The sequence below is a fragment of the Melanerpes formicivorus genome, unplaced genomic scaffold (assembly GCF_026170545.1).
Source record: "Melanerpes formicivorus ecotype bairdi unplaced genomic scaffold, bMelFor1.0.p_v2 SCAF_118, whole genome shotgun sequence".
In the NCBI taxonomy this organism is placed as follows: Eukaryota; Metazoa; Chordata; class Aves; order Piciformes; family Picidae; genus Melanerpes; species Melanerpes formicivorus.
Window position 1 is genome coordinate 769239 of NW_027142470.1, and position 21704 is coordinate 790942.

General features: G+C 51.7%; 1 protein-coding gene and 1 non-coding gene across 10 annotated transcripts in view; both read right to left on the bottom strand.

Moving 5' to 3' along the window:
* The window catches only part of PUM1 (pumilio RNA binding family member 1), a 96578-nt gene that overhangs the window by 27551 nt on the left and 47323 nt on the right, over positions 1 to 21704 (bottom strand). For 6 of the 9 annotated variants that reach the window (XM_068167481.1, XM_068167480.1, XM_068167482.1 and 3 more), the window contains 6 exons: positions 15888 to 15981; positions 13456 to 13572; positions 6358 to 6509; positions 4203 to 4341; positions 2090 to 2233; positions 279 to 575 (listed from right to left, as the gene is read on the bottom strand). In XM_068167481.1, coding sequence (XP_068023582.1) covers positions 279 to 575; positions 2090 to 2233; positions 4203 to 4341; positions 6358 to 6509; positions 13456 to 13572; positions 15888 to 15981 — 943 coding nt within the window. The remainder of the gene's footprint in view (positions 1 to 278; positions 576 to 2089; positions 2234 to 4202; positions 4342 to 6357; positions 6510 to 13455; positions 13573 to 15887; positions 15982 to 21704) is intronic. The other 3 variants (XM_068167478.1, XM_068167477.1, XM_068167476.1) reach the window with 2 other exon arrangements.
* On the bottom strand, positions 8538 to 8621 carry LOC137456168 (small nucleolar RNA SNORD103/SNORD85). Its single transcript, XR_010990977.1, has one exon. It is a non-coding gene; the product is annotated as a small nucleolar RNA SNORD103/SNORD85 (small nucleolar RNA).

Here is a 21704-nt window from a genome sequence, read left to right on the forward strand (position 1 = left end):
GGACCCTACACTTGCCCTGGTTGAATTTCATGAGGTTCCTCTCCCCCAGCACTCCAGCCTGGCCACCTGACATGGTGCCAGCCACTCCTCCTGGTGTTGTATCATCAGCAAACTGGCTGAGGATCCATCTGTCCTTCAGCCAGGTCACTGAGGAAGATGTTGAACAAGAAGGTAAGCAGTCCTGACCCTTGGGGAAACACCACAACACAACAGGCCTCCAACTGGACTCTGTGCCACTGATTGCAACCCCTTCTCCCCCTCAGAAGCTGCTTTCTTACCTGCTGTCCCAAACCCTCCCAGCGCAGAGCCCAGTGTGGCTCCCAGAGAGCTGCTGCTTCCGAAGCCCAGGGAGGTGTTGGCAGGCTGGGCAGAGCCCTGGGAGAAGAGTGAGCTGCTCTGGGAATTGCTGCTGAGAGAGTTGTTGCCGTAGAAGGAGCTGGATGCCAGGTTGTTGGTGGGCTGCTGCTGGGGCTGGGGTTGGGGCTGCTGAGTTCCTAGAGGGCGAAATGGTCCATTCGTGGTTCCTGCCAGGCCACCTGCGGCACCGTTGGCTGAAGCTGCAGCTGCTGCGACCGCTGGGGAGACAGGAAGGGGGATCACAGCCTGGGAACATCAGGGAATCACAGAATGGCTTGGGAGGGACCTTAAGGATCACCTAGTTCTAACCCCCCTGACAGACAGGGACACCTCCCACCAGCCCAGGTTGCTCAAGACCTCATCCAGCCTGGCCTTGAACACTGCAAGGCTTGGAAGCCTCCACAGCTTCTCCGGGCAGCCTGCTTCAGTGCCTCACCACCCTCATGGGCAACAATTTCTTCCTGATGTCTCATCTAAATCCAGCTTCTTCCAGTCTGAAGCCATCAACCCTTGGCCTTATACCTTCTCCAAGCCCTTCCAATTTAACATTCCCATGTGCAGCAGGGAGACCTTCTGACTTCCTACATAACTGTGAACATCTGAATTCCCTCATGGCCCTCCACTCCCTACAGAGAAAGGCTTTCATAGCTGCTCCAGCCCGGACAGAAGAAGAGGTGCTTTTTCCAACCCAAACATCAACAGGGAGTGAAGTAGATTGCCTTTTCCAGCCTGATACAAAGCCCAGTTCTCATCTACATCCAGCTCCTTCCACTTCTGCAGCAGCTTACAAGTTAAAACTTCACAGCTCCCTTTCATTTACTACAGATTTGTTTCTTCCCTCTCAGGATGAAAATGTCCTTTTTACCCCAGACCCTGCAGAAAGTCTCTTGGCTTTGTCTCTGAGATCTTCCTTTCACCCCAGCCCCTCCCTGTTACTGGATCTGAGCCCCACCAGCCTTGTACAGAGCCACTGAACACCACCACCCACCAGGGCTGATCACTGCTGCTTGGATTATTGGAGCTGCCCAGATCAAAGAGACACAAAACCCCTTCCCTTTCTCCCAAGACCTTAAGATTCAAATCGATCCAGCCACACATATCCCAACAGCCAATTAAGCAACACAATCCTGGAAACAAGCAGCATTGTCCTTTAGCAGATGAAACACAACCCCATGGTGCTCAGAACATCAAAACCCAATTGCTGCTGGTTTGCAGCCAGCTCCAAAGTAAAAGAAAAAGCAAAACAAACAAGAGCTACAAGGAAACAATTAGAAGGCTCGTTTCGTCATCTGCTGCTAACCCTGCAGACTGCTTACACATACAGATTGGGGCTGGAAAAGTCCTTTTAAAGCCCTGAACTGCCAGAGAACCCAAATAAAACCCAGAACACCTCAGGGCAAAGGCTGTGCATGGAACATTTCAAGTAAAGGTGATCACCTGGGAGCTCTACACAGGCTTCAACCTTTTATTGGGTGGGAAAGTGGCTGCCAGCAGGCAAATAACTGCCCTGAAACTCTGCAAAACAAAGGAGTCTAGGTGGTGGTGCCTCTGGGAGAAGGTTCTGGAGGCTCAGCCCACAGTGAGCACAAAGGATGCTCTCAACAACAATCCCACAGTGGATCTCAGTGAGGGCAAGTTTGTGTCATCATCGCCAGCAGAACCCAGAGGACTTCAAAGCCCCCCCCTCCAGCAGGGATGGAGCAAATTCTCACTTGAAAAGGCCTGGACTCACCTGCTTGTGCTGCTGAGGAGCTGATGATGACTGGAGCAGGGGCTACCAGGCGGACAGGGGCCCCCAGGCCGTTCCTGGCCCCCGCGTTCACCACCAGAGCACCGGTTTGGTCGTAGTAAGCAGCAGGAGCCAGCACTGGGTAACCTGGAGGGGAAAAGCAGGGGTGAGGCAACAAGCAGCACAACACATGGTGGGATCAGTTGTGTTCATGAGTACAGTGCAAGAGGATTTTTAAAGGGAAACCTGAAAAATTTTGCTTGGTTTTGCTGCTCTTGAAGCAAACCCAAACCCCAAAGCCATGTCAACAATCTATGGCTTGACACCGGTGAGACAGGCAGGTAGAGAAGACTTTCTGTGCCCCCAAACCTACTCTACCAGCACTGCCCTCAGTGTCAATTCAGTTACACAGATTTAACACATCTCCAAGAGGCAAAAGCAAAAGCTTTCCTAAGTCAGGCGCATGTTTGGGCCTCTCTTATATGGCCCTCCAGCTCTTCCCCTGCTGGAGTGGTCAATGTGTGAGCTTTAAGTGATGTGGGTTTGATGGTATGAAACATGAACTATCTTTAATAGGTATCAATAAAAACTCTTAAAGCTGCCCATCCACACAGCCACAGGCTGGCAGCAGTGTGGAGGTATTTAGGTACCTCACTATTTGGAGATTCATAGAATGGTTTGGGTTGGAAGGGACCTTAGAAGATCATCCAGTTCCAAACCCTTGCCACAGGCAGGGACACCTCCCACCAGCACAGGTTGCTCAAAGCCTCAACCAGCCTGGCCCTCAACACCTCCATGGATCAAGGGCATCTACAACTTTCCTGGGCAACCTGTTCCAGTGTCTCACCACCCTTACTCTAAAGAATTTCTTCCTTATCTCCAGTCTCAATTTCCCCTCTCCCAGCTCAAAGCCATTGTTCCCTCATCCTGTCACTCCCAGCCCTTCTAAAAGTCCCTCCCCAGCACTTCTAGAGCCCCTTCAGGTACTGGAAGGCTGCTCTAAAGTCTCCCTGAAGCCTTCCCTTCTCCAGGCTGAAAAGCCCCAACTCTCTCAGCCTATCCCCAGCCTTCTGGTCATCCTGGTGGCCTCCTGGGGACCCACTCCAGCAGTTCCATGTCTTTGTGCTGGGGGCACCAGAACTGGAGGCAGTGCTGCAGATGGGGTCTAATGAGTGCAGAGCAGATGGGCAGAATCCCCACAGCTGCCTGCTGGGCTGCCAGTGACCACTGCTGTAATTCCACAGTTAAAAGAGAACATCCAGAGGAAAGTGAAGGGATTCTCCAAGGTGCCTCACAAAGAGAATGGTCTCTGTGGGGGTTTGCTTTGCAAATCTAATCCCCAGTAACACAGCTTTCAGGAAGCTTGCAGTTTGGAAGCAGGTGTCTTACACTTCACTCTCTAACTCAAGACAGCAACAACCTTCCTGTTGCATGCATGATGCAACAACCATGGGGCACTTCCAGGAGGAGAGGTGAGGTCAGAATAATTCTGTTCACTTACATTTGACCAGTAGCACTGTATTTTACATCATTCAAAACAATACTGATGTTTTCCTTTTGCCATTACACTAAGATTCTGTCTAAATCCAGTTGGATTTGTGTCACAGCCTCACAGATCACAGACACAATTCCTCCAGTAGATCCTCTTGCAGGATTATACACTGCAACAAATCCTGCTGCCTTCTATCAATCTTGGTTTGAAGCCACCAGAAGAAATTAGGAAGGGGGAGTCCTTATCCTGTTAGAGCCAAGCCCCTGGCAGGGATGGAGAGACCAAGCTGATGAACAGGACTAAAAGATCTCTGAGGTTTTCCACATCAAAACCCCACAGCAGGAGCCCTAGAGAAATGGGAAAGCAACTTCCAACAGCAGCCAGCAAGCTTTTGGAGCACAGCAGCAGCTGATGCAGCTGGTAACATCTGCTTTCATCTGTAGAACAGACTCCTGAATCCTGATTTCATTTCAATGGTGCACTTGTAGCTAGGGTCCCATCCAACAGGCTCTCCAGATTTACACCAGACAGCAGCAGGCCAGGCTGCAGCCTGCAGACATGAGGTACCATCTTCTGAGATCTCCCCAGGTGCTGGAGAAGCTGCAGCCCCCTCAGAGCCCCTACCTGGCATCCCTGCTGCCAAGCCCTGCCCAAAGGCAAGGGCAGAATTGACAGCTGCTGCAGCCACCAAAGGATCAGTCTGCTGGCCCTGCTGGTTCTGGTTTGGGGTCAAAGGACGCTGGCTGGCTCCTCCACGCAGAACCTGGGGAAGACAGAAAGAGGAATCTGTTTACTCTGGGAGCCAGCAGCAAGCCACAGTAACCAGACACTTCCAAGAGCATCAGCAGCAATCCAGCTAGGTTCTTCCACAACCAGTGTGTGACAGCCCATCCTCTGACTGAGTCCTCTGACTCAGGACTCTGACTGAGGACACAGCTGCCTTTGCCACCACAGCCTTGAGACCACCACAGGTAAGTGCAAAAGATCAAACTTAGGCAACAGATCTCCTGCTGAGCTTATTGAGCAGAGTCCTGGACTGGACTGGGTGAGAAGAGACCTTCAAAGGTCAACTAGTTCACCCCCCACCCTGCAGTCAGCAGCTAGAGCAGGTTGCTCAGACCCCTGAACAGCCTGACCTGGAATGGCTCCAGGGATGGGGCATCTCCCACCTCTCTGGCCAACGTGGGCCACGGTCTCACCACCCTCAGTGTCAAACATTTCTCCCTTCTCTGCAGTCTGAAGCTCCCTTTTTTACTTTCAAACCACCACCCCTCATCCTGTCACAACAGGCCCTGCTCAAAAGTCTGTCCCCCACTTTAAGTCCTGAAAGGCCACCAGGACTGCCTGAAGCCTTCTCTTTTCTAGGCTGAACAACCCCAACTTTCTCAGCCTGTCCTCACAGCTGAGGGCTTCCAGCTTTCCCATCACTGTTGCGGCCTCCTCTGGCCCCACTCCAACAGTTCCAACTCTCTGCTGTGCTGAGGACTCTGGAGCTGGCCCCAGCTCTGCAAGGGTGGTCTCAGCAGAGCAGGACCTGGCAGTGATCCATCATCTCACCACTTTCATTTCTTAATAAACCTTCACCCTGTGGTTAGATGTGCTTGCAAGCCACCTGCCCCATCCCAGACAAGGTTTGGTCTGTGCCACAGAAGCACCACTGAAAGCTCACTGGAGTTGAAACCTTACAAAGCTTTCCTCAGCCCTCATTCAGAAGCTGGGGGCTGATGACACGAAGTGACAGAGGTTTTACCAAGCTGCCAGCCCCTGCACAGAAGAGTGGCCTGGTGACATGACACTTCCTCACTGGAAATAATGACCAAAGATCACACAGCAGCTTTCTAGGCAGCTCTGGTGGTTTGAACAAAGGTTGCTCTCCAAAAGCAAGATGGCAAAGTGACCTTTCCTGTAATTAACTGTGACAGGCTTGCTTTGCCAAAGCCTTTTACTCAGAGTGGTGATGCAAGAGCCTGCACCCATCAGGAAGGTCAGCTTGTTAAAGAGCCATCCCTTGGTAGGCAGAGAGCACTAAACTTGTGTTACTGACAGGAGAAAATGAGTCTGGGAGAGGATGCTCAAGTTAACAGCTAGATGTGAATCTCAAGAGATTGCTATCATTGACAAGGCCTGAACAGGAGCTCTTCAGCCTTGGGAGCCTCACACATTCATAGAACCATAGAATGGTTTGGGTTGGAAGGGACCTTAAAGATGATCCAGTTCCAATCCCCCCTGCCATGGTTCCCAGCAACCCAGGTTGCTCAAGGCCTTATCCAACCTGGCCTTCAACACCTCCAAGCAGGAAGCAGCCACAGCCTCTCTGGGCAACCTGTTCCAGTGTTTCCCCACCCTCACTCTCAAGAGTTTCTTCCACATCTCCAGTCTCAATCTCCCCTATTCCAGCTCAAAGCCACTGCCCCTTGTCCTATCACTAGCAGCTGTTGCAGAAGGGCCCTCCCCAGCCTCCCTGTATGTACTGAAAGGGCCACTCTAAGGTCTCCCCAGAGCCTTCTCTGCTCCAGGCTGAAGAGCCTCAACTACTGCAGCCTGTCCCTATAGGGGAGGGCCATCACTTTGTCATTCTCAGCAAGGGCCTCTTCTAGCAGTCCCAAATAAATGCTGTGCTTTGCTCTGGTTTGCAGAGCAGAAGCCAATGAGCTCAGCTGTGACTCTCTGAAAGACGTACCAGAGTGTTTCTGCTCCTTAAGACAAGGCAAAGTCTCTTCTCAACTCCAAGTGAGTGTCTGGAGCAAAGTGTCTCCTCTAAGTGCAGGGAGCCCCTTACCTGCTGCTGGCCCTGCTGGGTTTGCTGTGTGGTTTGCTGATTTGCTGAGTTGGTTGCAGCGGCGGCGGCAGCAGCTTGCTGCTGGAAGAGGCTGGCAGGATAAACTCCCCAGGGTGTGACTCCATAGTACTGGTGAGGAACCACTGCTGGACCTGGAAGAGGAAGGGAAGCAGTGAGCTTCTGCAGAGTGACAAGTGGTGCACAGCAAAGCATGGGCACAAAGAGCTGCCCATCATCTGGGGGTTAAAAGCCCTTTCAAGGTGATCACTTCAAAACCCTTGCAAATACAGAGGGATTCTGGCACTTCTGGAACTCCTTTGGGAAACACTTCCAAGTCAGACCTGAAACTTCATCTTTACTGCCTTTTACCTTAGTGGATGTGGTGGGTTGAAATTTCCCCCCTCCCAGCATTAAAACTACCACAGTGGATGAGGAGGGCAAATCCTGCCACCAGTGAGACTGCTGCAGTGTCAGAGGTTTACTGCTGTGCTCCAATATTATTAGTGAAGGAACAATACTTTATCTCTAATCTGTTTGGTTATGCATAGAGATAGACCAGGCTCATCTGACCTCAGCTGACCTAGCTCAACAAACATCTAGCACTCAGCTTAAGAAACCCTCTTGGCAATTGGAGAGCACCAACCTTCAAGTGTTTAACATGGTGGCTTTTCAGCCACTCAGCCCTCCTTTGCATTGGCAAACCACCACATAAGAGGCTGTATGGTCCTGGATCCTTTCACATTCATAGACTCATGAAATGGTTTGGATTGGAAGAGTCCTTAAAGCTCATCCACTTCCAATCCCCCTGCCACAGGCAGGGACACTTCTCATTAGCCCAGCTTGCTCAAGGCCTCATCCAACCTGGCCTTGAACACTTCCAGGCTTGGAGCCTCCACAGCTTCTCTGGGCAACCTGTTCCAGTGTCTCACCACTCTCCCATTTTTTTCCTAATGCCTCATCTAAATCCAGCTTCAGACTCCACTCTGGGGACTAAACAAGTCTTCAGTGGATCTGAACCACACACTTCTTAGCTGGAGTACAAGTAACTTCTGTGTGGAGAGACAGTTCACATCTGAGTTCTAACCAAGCCACTCCAGTGTTGGGCACCACGCAGGAAGACCCTGCCAGCAGAACACATGTGACACACACCAGAACTCCTGAGTGCTTGCCCCAAGAGACTTCAAAGATTCCCCCAAATGAGGGATGACAGTGAAAAGGGAGCTGCAAAAAGACAGGGTGTTAAGTTTAGGGGTGACAAAGGGGAGGGAAACAGAGGAATTGTTTTTCCCATTTTCATACAGCAAGAGGGGTTTGTCTCAAAGGAACTGCAAAGCAACTCACAGTGCCACAGCCTGGGGAGACTCAGCAGTGCTTCAGGATAGTCATTTCATATTCAATGGCAAAACCTCATCTTTCACAAGTGTAGCATTTGGGGTTTAACCACTACACCTTCCCCCAGTTCAGCATTCTGTAGTGCCAGGAGCCCAAGTCCAGCTTGATGCACAGCAGGAGATGTAACAAGGGGGCTGATGGCCCACACCAGGCTGAACAGCCAGGTTTGCATCCCCCAGCTGAGCTCTGCCACCACACCCAGCCTTGCTGGATTCTTCTGTGTTCCCTTCAGCCACAGAAGGTGACTTTTCCATCTTCCTTACATTCATCTTAGAGCAACAGCCCCTTGTTTCTTACCTTCCCACCTGGAAACTCGGGTGCTGCAGGAGATAGAACTAAACCAAGCTGCAGAAGATTGTTGACTCTCACACCAGTGCTGCCCATCCTGAGCCCAGCAGTCACAGCCACGTGGCTGGTTAGGTGGATTGTCACCTGGTTATACCTAGTCCATGCACACCAAAAGCCAACTGCTAGAGTGCTCCTGCACTCAACTGGAAAACAGCTGCAACTGCTCTGCTCCATGCAAGCCACTGGCCTGTGTCTGCCCTTCAGCTCCTGGGCAGCTGCTGCAGGATCCTTTGTTGGGCAGAATGTGGGCATCTCTCTGGGTTCCTTTAATCTCAGCTCTAATTATCAAACAAGCACAGTCAGGATGGGTTCTTGGGTTGGGTTTTTTTTGCCTCGTTAGAGGTTACTCATCAGATCTGCAAAGGCCTTAGGTGCTCAAAAGAAGAAGAGGCAGAAAGCCTTTGAAGTTTGCAGGCAGCTGGGCTTTCAAGCACGGCGAGTCTGGCTCAGCTGGTCTGAGCGCATGCTGAGGCTCATTATTGAACAGCGTTCTCAGTGAGGGCAAGTGTGGCATCATTGCCAGACTGCTAGAAACACCCAGAGTGCTGCTTTACTTCAGGAGGTACTGCACCTGATTTTACACTCATTAAAGGTACCCAATGCAGGAGACAGGAAAAGCTCTTTGAAATCAACTCTTCCCACTGCTGTGTCTCACAGGCTGGCTGCCGACACTCACAAATACGCCTTTCAAGAAACATTAGCAGCAGCAGCTGCAAGTGTGCTCAGAGCAAGATTTGGCCTTTTCATCTCAGCCTTCACACTCAAACCCCTGTCAGCAGAAGCCAGACCTACCCTGGGCAGGAACCCAGCCTCTTCTAACCAAGGGCTTGGTGACCACCAGGTTAAACAGATTCGGGAGCCTCGGGACTGAAAGCAGGAGGCTGCAAACAGCAGCTCCATCAGACCCTACCAGCTCCTGAGCTGATCACATCCCAGCCACTGGTGTGGCAACCACCAACAGCCATGAATCACAGAACGGCAGGGCTTGGAAGGGACCTCCAGAGATCGAGTCCAATCCCCCTGCCAAAGCAGAATCGCCCAGGGCAGGTCACACAGGAACACATCCAGACAGGGCTTGAAAGTTTCCAGAGAAGGAGCCTCCACAACCTGTCTGGGCAGCCTGCTCCAGGGCTCCAGAGTTAAGTCTTTTTAAGCAGGGGGATGAGGAATACCCCAACTCCAGCAGCACCAGTGCAGCCCCATGCCAACCCTGCCACACAGCCCTGGGCCAGCACAGATCCCTACACGGCAAAGGACCAAGGCAGCTGGGCAGAGCCAGCTGGATGTGCTCCCCCAGCCCCAGTCCTGGGTGGTGTGGGCATGCATCCAGACCGGTCCCCAGCCCTGAGCTGGCTCTGGGTGGGATAGGCAGCACACCAAGGGAATGGGGCCACAGGACACCCAAGCTTTAGAGTCATGGTGCAGACACAACCAGCCCCACTCTACCTTCAGCCTGCAGCACTGGGCTGTGTTTCTCCTGCGTGCAGCTTACTCCAGCATCCACTTCTCTCCAAAGAACAGAAATCCTTTGCCACCTCTAACACACCACTTCAGAGGCAATCAACAATGCCTAATTTGTCTTACAAAAGGCAAGATGTCTTTGCTGAGTGACACCTCTCTCAAGTGACAGAAGGCAATTTCACAGTGAGTTTGAAAGACAGCAGCCTCTTTCCCACCATTAAACTCACAAGTGATTTTTTTTTGCCTAGAGTCTGGGAAGCCCTTCCCTCTGCATTTAAATTTGTTCTTTCAAATGCTACTATTGTTGGGATGAAAAGAGTATTAGCAGAGGGCTGCCAGTCTTACAGTCATCAAAGAGCTGCCAGAACAGCAGAATCTTAATTGACAGAATTATCTCTGCCATAAAACACACAAAAGTTTTCCCCTCTGCTCTAAGAGTAACTGTGAGCCAGTAAACTACCAACAACTCCAAACTCAGTTCTTCCAGCTCTTAAACTCTGTAGAATCCCAGACTGGTTTGGGTTGGGAGGGACCTCAAAGATCATCCAATCCCCCTGCCACAGGCAGGGACACCTCCCACCAGCCCAGGTTGCTCAAGACCTCATCCAACCTGGCCTTGAACACTGCAAGGCTTGGAGCCTCCACAGCTTCTCTGGACAGTCTGCTCCAGTGCCTCACCACCCCCACGGGCAACAGTTTCTTCCCAGCATCTCATCTAAATCCAGCTTCTTCCAGTCTGAAGCCATCAACCCTTGGCCTTATATCTTCTCCAAGCCTCCCCAGTTTAACACTCCCATGTGCAGCAGGGAGACCTTCTGACTTCATACATAACTTTGAACATCTGAATTCCCTCAGGGCCCTTCACTCCTTACAGAGAAAGGCCTTCACAGCTGCTCCAGCCTGGGCAGAAGTTGTCCCTTTCCCAACCCAAACATCAACAGGGAGTGAAGTTTGGTAGGTTGCCTTTTCCACCTGGGTCCAAAGCCCAGAGAGATGGCTGTAGTGGTGTCACACTGAGAACCCTGCAGCTCATCACACATTCATTGGGTTTGCCTTCAAGAGCCAAAGCTTAAAAATGATTCAAGCAGAACTGCTGAGGCCAAGGCTGGGATGGTTTAGGTAACCTGGGCTATGCTATTTCCCAGCTCCAATTTCCCAGTCAGATGTATTCAGGCAGCTGCAGCTTTAAATGTTGCTGAGCAAGAGGAGCAAAAGCCCCAAATGTCACAACCACTCTTGCTGTTTCCTAGAAATCTGGCAGCAGTTACACATCTCTGTGAAATCAAGATGCTGACCTCCTGCTCCACTGAACTCCAGAGTGTTACTGAAGGGGTGCACAAAAGGCCAACCAGAAGCCTGTTTTCATAGCACAAAGCCCCCCTCCTGCCCATGACTGGGTTTGTGAGCTTTCCACCACCTCTTCCTCATGTCCTGACTCAAGCTTCCTCCTTTGCTACCAGGAGCTCAGGTCATTCATTCCCTGCCACACATTCCTCATCACATGAGGCTTTATTGACTCCTGGACTATTAGAACTATCCTTGTACTCTAGCTCTTGGGTGACTTCCAGTCAATCCCAGGGCCCTTTGTTTGCCAACATCTTATCTGCACTTAATCTTGCATTGTTATTACACAACCAGCACACAAAACAGCCAGAAAGTCCAAAGCCCATCTTTAGGTTGTAATCTTGATCCTTAAGACACTTCACCAGGATCCATTAAAACCTCCATCCAACTAGGGAACACTTCCTGAAATCCCATTTCAGGGCTTGACGTGGTGCTGGCCTCAAAAGCTTAAAAGCTCAGCAGCGGTTATGTAAGAGCTGCTCGGCACTGCCAGGAGTCACGTACCCACCCCCAGCACTGCTGCCCACAGCCCCCTGACCCCACAGCTTCTGCTCCTGGGCTGCCACCAGCCATGCCAGAGAGGACACCAGGGGTGAGGGTGGCAGCAGTGTGCAGGCCACACTAAATCCTAGAATCACAGAATGGGTTGGGTTGGAAGGGACCTCAAAGATCATCCAGCTCCAACCCCCCCTGCCACGGGCAGGGACACCTCCCACCAGTCCCACTCAAGGCCTCATCCAACCTGGTCTTCAACACCTCCATGGATTGAGGGCATCCACAACCTCCCTGGGCAACCTGTGCCAGTGTCTCCCCACCCTCACTCTAAAGAATTCTTTCCTTACCTCCAGTCTCAATCTCCTCTCTTCCAGCTCAAAACCATTGCCTCTCATCCTGTCACTCTCAGCCCTTCTCACAAGTCCCTCCCCAGCTCTCCTAAAACCTCTTTGGGTACTGGAAGGCCTCCTCTTCTCCAGGCTAAACTGCCCCAACTCCCTCAGCCTGTCCCCACAGGGGAGGTTCTCCAGCCCTCTGATATTCCTGGTGGCTTCCTCTGGACCCTCTCTAACAGTTCCATGGTTTTGTGCTGGGGGCCCCAGAACTGAAGGCAGTGCTGCAGGTGAGGTCTGAGCAGAGCAGAGGGGCAGAATCCCCTCCCTGTGCTGCTGCTCTCCCTGCTCTGGCTGCAGCTCAGCACACAGCTGCCTGCTGGGCTGCCAGTGACCACTGCTGGCTCCTGGGGAGTTTGTCATCAACTGACACCCCCAAGACCTTCTCCTCCAGGCTGCTCTCAGTCAGCACTGCTCTGAACTAAGTAGTTTTTATTGAGATTGAAGAAGCTTTCCCCTCCCAGAGGCTCAGGGAGAGCAAATCCTGGTTCTATAGATGTTTTTCTGGAAGTACATTCTTCATCCTCCACACTTAGGCAAGAACTTGATGGCACCCACAGCAAAAGTCCAAGGTACAACATGTTCCTCACACCGCCTGGGAAGCTGCTTTAGCGAGCTGTCATCTCAAGAGACAACAATTTTGGCTGCAACAGTTGACAAGAGTTTGGAAACTGATCCAGGAATGACTGGGAGGAAGATCCTGCACAAAGAAGAGCCACTAACTTCACCTGCCATCTGGAAAACTGCATGTTTGTGGCATGAGCCTCACAGCAGGTATGGGATGTTTTTACCTAGAGAACCTAACAAGCATCAATTCTTAACAGGAAGGAGATCATCTGCAGGATGCACGACAGGAAATCAAACTCAACAGCCAGGAGAGCCAATGTTCCTGGCAGGACAACACACCACTGAGTAAGTGCACTCTCAGAGGTCTCTCTCATTACTGGCAGTTAGCAAAGCAACCCAAACACCCTCCAACATTTATGTTTGCAAGTGATCTTGCTCCACATTTGCTCTGGTTGTTTATCATAGAATCATACAATGGATTAGGTTGGAAGGGACCTCAGAGATCAGCTACTCTAACTCCGCTGCCATGGGCAGGGACACCTCTCAACTAGACTTGGGTGCTCAAGGCCTCATCCAGCCTGGCCTTGAACACTCCCAGGAAGGAGGCATCCATAAGATCTCTGAGCAACCTATTGCAGAGTTTCACCGCCCTTGTACTGAAGAACTTGTTCCTAAGATCCAGTTTAAACCTACGCCCCATCAGCTTCAAAGCTTTCCCCCTTGTCCTGTTGCTAGACACCTTAGGAAAAGTCCCTCTGCAGCCTTCCTATAGGATCCCTTCAGGTACTGGAAGGCAGCTTGAAGGTCCCCCAGAGTCTTCTCTTGTCCAGGCTGAACAACCCCAGCTCCCTCAGTCCATCCTCATAGCAGAGATCCTCAACACAGCAGAGATGTTCAACAGAGAGCAAGCCCACGGCAGCGTGAGAGCAGACCCAGCACATTTCAGGGGTTCCAAGACAAATGTTTCAACTCATGACTGCACCATCACTTCCCCACAGAAACTGCAATGCACAAACACTGATTTCCACAGTCACATCACTCAACAGCAGTTTGGGGACAGAAACTGGACACAAACACAGAGACAACTCAAGTATCTCACCTAATGTGGCAGCTGCTGCGAGTCCGGCCGCGTACGGATCTGTTCCCGGTGGGGCGGCGCTGATGATGTAGGGGTTGGGGACAAAGGCAGCAGGGGCTAAACCTGCTGAAAACATACCTGTCAGTGAAAACAAACTTCACTGGGACTGCAGCCCTACCACAGCACCTCTGCCTGGCTGCCTGGGGAACAGAGGAACTCGGGGTGTTTCAATGCCTGCGAGCTTGCTACAGGCTGTATCCCGGAGGGAGCGAGCAACTGCTGCGCCTCCCAGAGTCGGAGTGCTACAGAGGACACACCTGATGGGAAAGAAACCCATCCAAGGATGCAGCACCCCAAAGGACAGCCCCTCACTCCAGGATGGACATTGAAGGCCTGAAACATGTCCAGAGAAGGGTCATGAAGATGGTGAAGGGCCTGGACAACAAGGCCTGGTAAGCAGCAGCTGAGAGAATTGTTCAGTCTGGAGGAGGCTCCCCACAACTCCCTGCAAGAAGGCTGGAGCCAGGTGGGAGTTGGTTTCCTCTCCCAAGTATTAAGTGACAGGACAAGAGGAAACAGACTCAAGTTGCCCAAGAGGAGATTTAGTTTAGCCATGAAGAACTATTTCTTCCCCTTGAGAGCTGTCAAGGCCTGGCCCAGGGCAGTGGTGGAGTCCCCATCCCTGGAGGGGTTTCACAGCTCTGCAGATATGGGGCAGATGCGGTGGTTCGGTGGCGACCTGGCAGTGCTGGGTTAATGGTTGCACTTGATGATTTTAGAGGTCACTTCCAACCAAAATGACTCTGTGATTCCATGAGGAAAGCTCTGTACAACACCCAGCACTGGGCAGTGTCTCTGCAGCACAGACACCTTCGTCCCTCAGGTGGCCAAGACACCAGCAGACAGCAGCACTGGCCAACTGTTCTGTGCTTTCTAGCTGATCAAGAACCTCTCTGCTCTACTGTCTGAGTTCCAAGCCCTCTACACAACACCAGGACATGAACTGATCTGCTTGGGAGGAGCTGAGAGTATAGAGGCAGCATGGCAGGGCAGCGGCACTGTGAGTGGGCACTGCCTTCTGCTGCGAGGCAACAGCTTCTCCACTGGAGAAAGCAGTGGTAGGCAGGAGGGGGTGTGCTGGGGAGGGTGAAGTGGAGCAAGTTCTGAAGCTACATAACTTGAATTTAGGTCTACCCCTGAACTCCAAGCAGCACAGGAGTGCTCTGCACAGAGCTGGGAGAGGCCCAACACATTTGTAGTGGGCTTTAGAGTAGGGGGAACCACCACTTGAAATGGGGACTGTGCTCAAAACACTGAGCTCTGAGGCAGTTTTTAATCATCCCTTGCACAGCTCTCCAGTTTTCCTGTGCACAGGATTAAGTGCTTGCATGCCAGTTAATTGATCCTGGTTTAATACCATCAGTCATGTGTTGGCATAAATTACAGCTTGCAGCTGCAGTCCAAGCCCAGGCAGCTGAAGCAGGGGAAGCACATGTGGGTGCTGACTGAATGGTGTATTTCCCCTTCACTGCTATGGTGCTTACCCCAATCCATGCCTCACTCAATGAGTCCTTCACAGGGCCCTCAGTGCTCAGCAGCTCTCTCAGCAAGGGTGAGACTGTCACTCCTGCCAGACAGGGATGCTCTAGAGCTTTTAAAGAGAGGCCTCCAGTCTTTCAAGCATCTCTTCAAACAATACAGTGCTGCTCATGTGGCAGTAAGCAAACAAAACAAACAGAGCATTGTTAAGATGCTCCAAACCCAACCAATTCCTTTTTCCCTGCTAGTTTCATAGAATCACAGAGTGGGAGGGGTTGGAAGGGACCTCTGGAGATCATCAAGTCTCATCTCCCTGCCAAGGCAGGTTTGCCTAGAGGAGGTCACACAGGAACACATCCAGGTGGGTTTTGAATGGAGATGAAGACTCCACAACCTCTCTGGGCAGCCTGCTCCAGGGCTCCACCATCCTTAAACTAAAGAAGCTTCTCCTCATGTTTAGATGGAGCTTCCTATGTTCAGCCTTGTGCCTGTCACCTCTTGTCCTGTCACTGGGGACCACTGAAATGGCCTGGGCCCATCCTCCTGACATCCACCCTTGAAGTATTGATCAGCATTGATGAGTCTTCTCTTTTCCACATGAAAAGCCCCAAATTCTCTCAACTTTTCCTCATTGCAGAGATATTCCAGTCCCTTCAGCATCTTTGCTGTACCCTCTCCAGCAGGTCCCTGTCCTTCTTGAACTGGGAAGCCCAGAACTAGACACAATATTCCAGATGTGGCCTCACCAGGGCAGAGCAGAGGGGGGCGAAAAGAGAACCTCCCGGGGCCTGCTGTGGCCACATTTCATGCACCCCGGGATGCCACCAATTTCCTCACCAGGCTTTTTTCTCAGCATGCCTTGTCCCAGTGTGGGGACTAAGAGGACCATGGGCTGTGTTCAGTGCCAGGCTTACCTATGTGAGGCTGGTGGGCAGCTGCCAGGGCGTACTGCTGCTGCTGCGCTGCCGTGAGCTGCTGAACTGCCAGGGCGTTGGGTCTTTGGAACAGCTGAGGGGACAAAAGCACAGAGATGCTCCTTAACTCCTGCACAAAGAGCAGCCTCTTACTGCCTTTTACAGCAATTCCTTCACACTAGATTTATTTTCACAACCACAGACACTCCTCTCTGAAAGGCAACGCTTCAAAAGGCACTGCACAAAGCCTTTGGAATCAATTGCCTGTGATAATCCACCAGGGAAAAGAAAATAAAGGACGTTCTGCAGCAGAGCTGAAGCACAACCAGGGCAGGGCTTTCCCTGCCATTCTCTGCATCATGTCCAAAAGCAAATTTTCCCCCAAACTCCTCCCCAAACACACCAGCCCTGACTGCAGCCTGTGGATCACTGGTAGCTGCTATGAGCACTCCCAGATCTTGAACGGCACTGAGAGGAGTGAGATCAGCCCGCAGCAGGGAGAGTGGAACAGCTGGGACAGCAGTGACACCTCCTGCAGCTCCCTGGATGGTGAGTGGGCTGCAGAGCAAGGTGTGGGAAAGAGCTCAGAATCCCAGCATGGTGGGGGTTGGAAGGGACCTCTGGAGAGCATCCAGTCCAACCCCCTCCTAAACCAGGGGCACCCACAGCAGCTTGCCCAGCAGCACAATGGCCGGGGTGGGGGGGGGGTTTGGAAGCTCTGCAGACAAGGAGACTCTACAACCTCTCTGGGCAGCCTGCTCCCAGGCTCCAGCACTCTCAACACCAAACAAGTTTCTCTTCCTGATTAGATGGAACCTTCTGGGTTCCAGTTTGTGCCCCCTGCCCCTTGTGCTGTCACTGAACACCACTGACAAGTGTCCGGCCCCAGCCTCTTGCCCCCCAGCCTTTAGCTCTTGCTGAGCATTGCTCAGATCCCCTCTGGGGCTGCTCCTCTCCAGGCTCAACACCCCCAGAGCTCTAAGCCTTTCCTCCTCACTGATTCAGGCCTCTCAGCATCTTTAGAGCCTCTGCTGGACTTTCTCCAGCAGTTCCCTGTCTCTCTTGAACTGGGGAGCCCAGAACTGCACCCAGGACTCCAGATGTGGTTTCACATGGGCAGAGCAGAGGGGCAGGAGAACCTCCCTCAACCTGCTGGCCACACTCTTGTTCATGCACCTCATGACACACCACTGAATGACCTTCTTGAGATGCCTTCAGAGCCATGGGAAGGGCCTTCAGATGAGATGCCAGCCTAAGGACCTCACGAACTCCTGGACAAAATCTTTCCTTTACTGCTGCCCTCCCATCTCCAGCTTCTCCCACCTGAATCCAGGCAGAAAGTGTCCTTTGTCCTTCAGCACAGACAGAAAGCAGCCCTGGGAACGTTCTGGTTAAGTCCTCCAGGGTACAGCCGAGTTTGGCAGCTCCCAGCTCAGCACAAGCTCAGGGGGCAGTGTTCTTGGGAAGAGCCATTCTCAGGAAGCAAAGTGGATTACAGGAGCCTCTAAAGAAGCTTTGCTTAGGGGGTGATTTTCCTTCATTTTCACTCATTTTCAATTCATTTTCTTTTCCAGGTCCTTACTCTGAACTTCCTTCACAGCTTCTCGTGCTCCCAGAATCAATCCGTTAGCAGAGCATCCCTCAGCTCTAATTAAATCAATTCAGGCTCCACCAGCTGAAGAGCCACTCTGAAACCATCCAGCAGCAACTGTTCACCTCCCTCCCTGCTTCCTTCCAGAACTGCTCATTTCTGAGCTGTGAAGCACTTCACAAAGCCCTGTGAGGAATGTTTGCTCTCTCCACTCACCTGGAGAACACCAGGCCTAACCTGCAATTTTCACACCTATTATTTGTGCCCCCCTCTCAGGCACCACAAGCCAGGTTCTGCAGCTGAGAGGAGCAGCAATAATACATAATTCTGCCCACATTTGTGGCAGAAGCTCCTGAGTGTCAAGAAGCAGTACAGAATATGAAGGGCTTCTCTAATAGGAAAAAATGGAGCTAGGGTCTTCCAAGGGCAGGATGAGCAACGGCTGTTGAGGCAGGAAGTCTGGAATAGAGATGGGGGATAAATTTCCATCCATCTTCTTCTCTTCTCACAAGTTCAAAAGGAGAAAAAAAAAAAGGTGTAAGGGATCAGTATCAGATGGAAGATGTGGGAAATTGTCCTGATGGACAGTAAGCTATCCAGGGGACAGCAAGGTGCCCTTGTGGCCCAGGCCAATGGTCTCCCGGGGGGCACTAAGAAAAGCATGTCCACAAGGTGGAGCGAGGTTCTCCTCTCCCTCTACTCTGCCCTTGTAAGACCACATCTGGAGAACTAGGCCCAGTTCTGGGCTCCCCAGTTCAAGAGTAGCTCCTGGAGAGAGTGTAGTAGAGGTTATGAAGGTGCTGAAAGGCCTGGAGCAGCTCTGTGAGGAGGACAGGTGGAGAGCCCTGGGGCTGTGGAGCCTGGAGAAGAGCAGCCTGAGACAGGATCTGATTCATGTCTATAAATACCTGAAGGGTGGGTGCCAAGAAGAAGGGGGCAGGCTCTTTTTGGTGGTGTCTTGGGATAGGACAAGGGGCAATGGAGACAAACTGGAACCCAGCAAGTTTCACCTCAACAGGAGAAAAAAGTTTCTTTGGTGTGAGGGTGCTGGAGCAGGCTGCCCAGAGAGGTTGTGGAGCCTCTTTCTGTGGAGACTTTCAAGACCCATCTGGAGGTGTTCCTGTGTGACCTGCCCTGGGTGACCCTGCTTTGGCAGGGGGTTGGACTCAATCTCCAGAGGCCCCTTCCAACCCTTAGCATTCTATGGTTCTATGAAACTCAGCACTTAAAGATCCAGAATCAATGAGCTGTGTGCCAAAAGCCAAGCCACAAGTGTTCTCCCCAAAGCTGTCTCACCCTTTCAGATGTTGGAGCCCTTTCATCTACCCAAGCAGCAATGCTGCTTGTGGAGAACCATCTCAAATCCACAGCTCCTTTACGACCTCCTGGGCCATAAACTCTCCCAGCAGCCGTTGTGCACACCAGACCTTTTTTCTTCTTCCTCCCCTTCTCATTTTGCAAACATGCCATATCCAAGCACACTTCATGTGCAGCCAGAGCTGGGTGCTCAGGAGGGGGGATCCTCCTCAGTGCACCATCTGGTGTTGGGAGCTGCAGCAAACGCTCTGCTGACACCTTCCAGCAGAAAAAAGCAAGGACACCATGGGCAACGTGACCTCCAGAGATAGAATGAGAGCCACCAGCTCTGCAGGAGTCTCCAGTGACATCTCAGGGACTGATCAGCAGCAGAAGATACAGAAAACAACAATCTATCCCCTGAACTGCTTCACTGCTGGCTGTAGATAGAACCACAGCAGCTCTCCTTGGGCTTGTGGTCTGCTTCAGTCAGGAGTTCAGCACTGCAGCATTTTAGCTTTCTTCAGCTGGTTTGAGGTGGAAGGGACCTTACAGATCATCTGGTTCCTACCCCCCTGCCATGGGACACCAGCTTGCTCAAGGCCCCATCCAGCCTGGCTTTGAACACTTCCAGGCTTGGAGACTCCAACACTTTGGGTAACCTGTTCCAGTGCCTCACCACTGGGGATCAGTCCAGGACAGGCTGGCTCTGGGCTGCAGCACACAGTGCTGGTTCATGTCCAGCTTTGCACTCCCCAGGTCCTTCTCCACAGGGCTACTCTCTGTCCACTCTCTGCCCAGCCTGCATTTGTGCTTGGGGTTGCTCTTGGCTTTGTTGGACTTCATGAGGGTGGCACTGAGCCAGCTGTCCAGATCCCTCTGGATGGATCCTGCCCCTTCAGGGTGTCAACCACGCAGCTTGGTGTCACTGCCAGATGTGCTGAGGGTGCCTTGATCCCACTGTACATGTCACCAACAGAGATGATAAACTGCACTGGTCCCATCACTCATCTGCACTTAGACATGGAGAGCCACTGGCAACCTGTGAGTGTGATCACTCCACCAGAACCTTTAACTTTCATATCCTTTGGCATCTCCTTTTGCAGGCTGGTGATGTGCATTCCACCCAGGTGAAGAGCAGCTCACTGGCTGCCTGGCTGAAAGGCAAAACCTCACTTATCTTCTCTGAGGACAGCTTCTTGTGCTCAGTTTGTGTGTGTGGACCTCCCAAACACTCCCCTCTCGATGATCCATTTTCAGATGAGAGCACAATGAAAGGCAGGAACAGTTACACAGCTCCTCCCAGCACAGCCATTTCACCTGCTGCTGCTGCTGGATTGCTGTGCTGTTCCCCTCCTGTGAGCACTGCTGAACATCACTTCCAGACACCCAAGTACCACACCAGCTTTGTGCATTCTTCTGCTGCAATCAAGCCACAGTATCCAAAACACTTTGCAAACTGTCAGCAGCTGTTGAGTGTTCACCTAAAGACTCCAAGAAGGAGATTGAAAACATTCACAGAGTGGTTTGGGTTGGAAAGGACCTTAAAGATATCCAAGTTCCAAGCCCCCTGTCATGGGCAGGGATGCCTCTCAACCAGCCCAGGTTGCTCAAGGCCTCATCCAACCTGGCCTTCAACACCTCCATGCAGGGGGCATCCACAACCTCCCTGGGCAACCTGCTCCAGTGTCTCCCTGCCCTCACTGTAAAAAATTTCTCCCTACATTTCCAGCCTAAATCTGTCCTCCTTTACCTGGAGTTACTGGTGTGAAAGAGGGAGTAAGAAACAGAGTGGCTGGACAGAGTCCTTTCACCTGCTCAAGAAAGCCACCAAGAGGTGGTCAACATCCTCATGTCAAAGAAACCCAAGGAGTGAGCTCCAGCCTAGTGACACTAACTGCCTCAGACAGTACTCTGAGCTCCATGCAAGCACTCTGCCTTCAGACTGCATGGCATGAGGAAGGGCTGCACTCCCTCTGCCTGCAGCAGACCTCCTCTCAAACTTGTCTGGAGCTTCTCTTCCAAAGAAAGGTCAGGTAGATGCTGGTATCTAAGCCATGAACGTGGGCAGTGACCTCTTCATAGAGCAATTCCTGCTGCCTGCAGACCCTGACTCTAGACTCAGCTCACCCAGAGGGGACTCAGTGTCAGCAGCTACAATTCTTGGAGCTGCAGATTTCCTTCTGCCTGTAGCACATCCAAGGAAGAGGAGCCAAGGAAAAAAACCAATCCCCATTTCAGGCTTTCTCCTAGCCAGCTAAGCCCCTCTGCTGCATGAGCTCTGGGAATCATCACCTGCAGCTATTTAGGAAGAGTTATTAAAGCCTCAATGCACTGTCTCCATCTGCTGACAGCAAAGACCTGGATTCCAAACAGCACAGCAAAAACTCCAATCATTTGTTGTCATCTTATTTGCAGCCCCACTGGACATGAAACTAAGGTCAACTTATGTACCAGTATTGAATTGTGGTCTGCAGGAAGTGGCCAAAGGAGAAGAAACCTCTCCTAGCAGGAGCATTAAGTGGAAGTGCCAAATTCATGTGAGCAGGGAGCACTTCAGCCTGTTAGAAGTCAAATCCAGAGTGAAAGCCAACAAATGAGGGACCCAGGAGGGGCTCAGAAGGATCTCCCCACACTTCAGAAGGAGCTCTCACCCCTCACATGTGCACACAAATGAAAACACCACGTCTGAAATGGCCAGCCAGGGAATTCCAAGACACCAGAACATGGCAGTGGATGCTGCAGAGTGATGGGACAGGGTAAGATGAGATTTCTCTAAGCCAGTTTCTTCTGCAATATAAACATCTGACATCTCTAATCAGATTACACCTGCTTAAGATCTTCCCTTCTTAATATTGCTTTTAGCTGTACTTGCTTGTAATCTCTTCAAAGTATGGGATGCATCCCAAAGGGCCAGGAAAGACACTTTT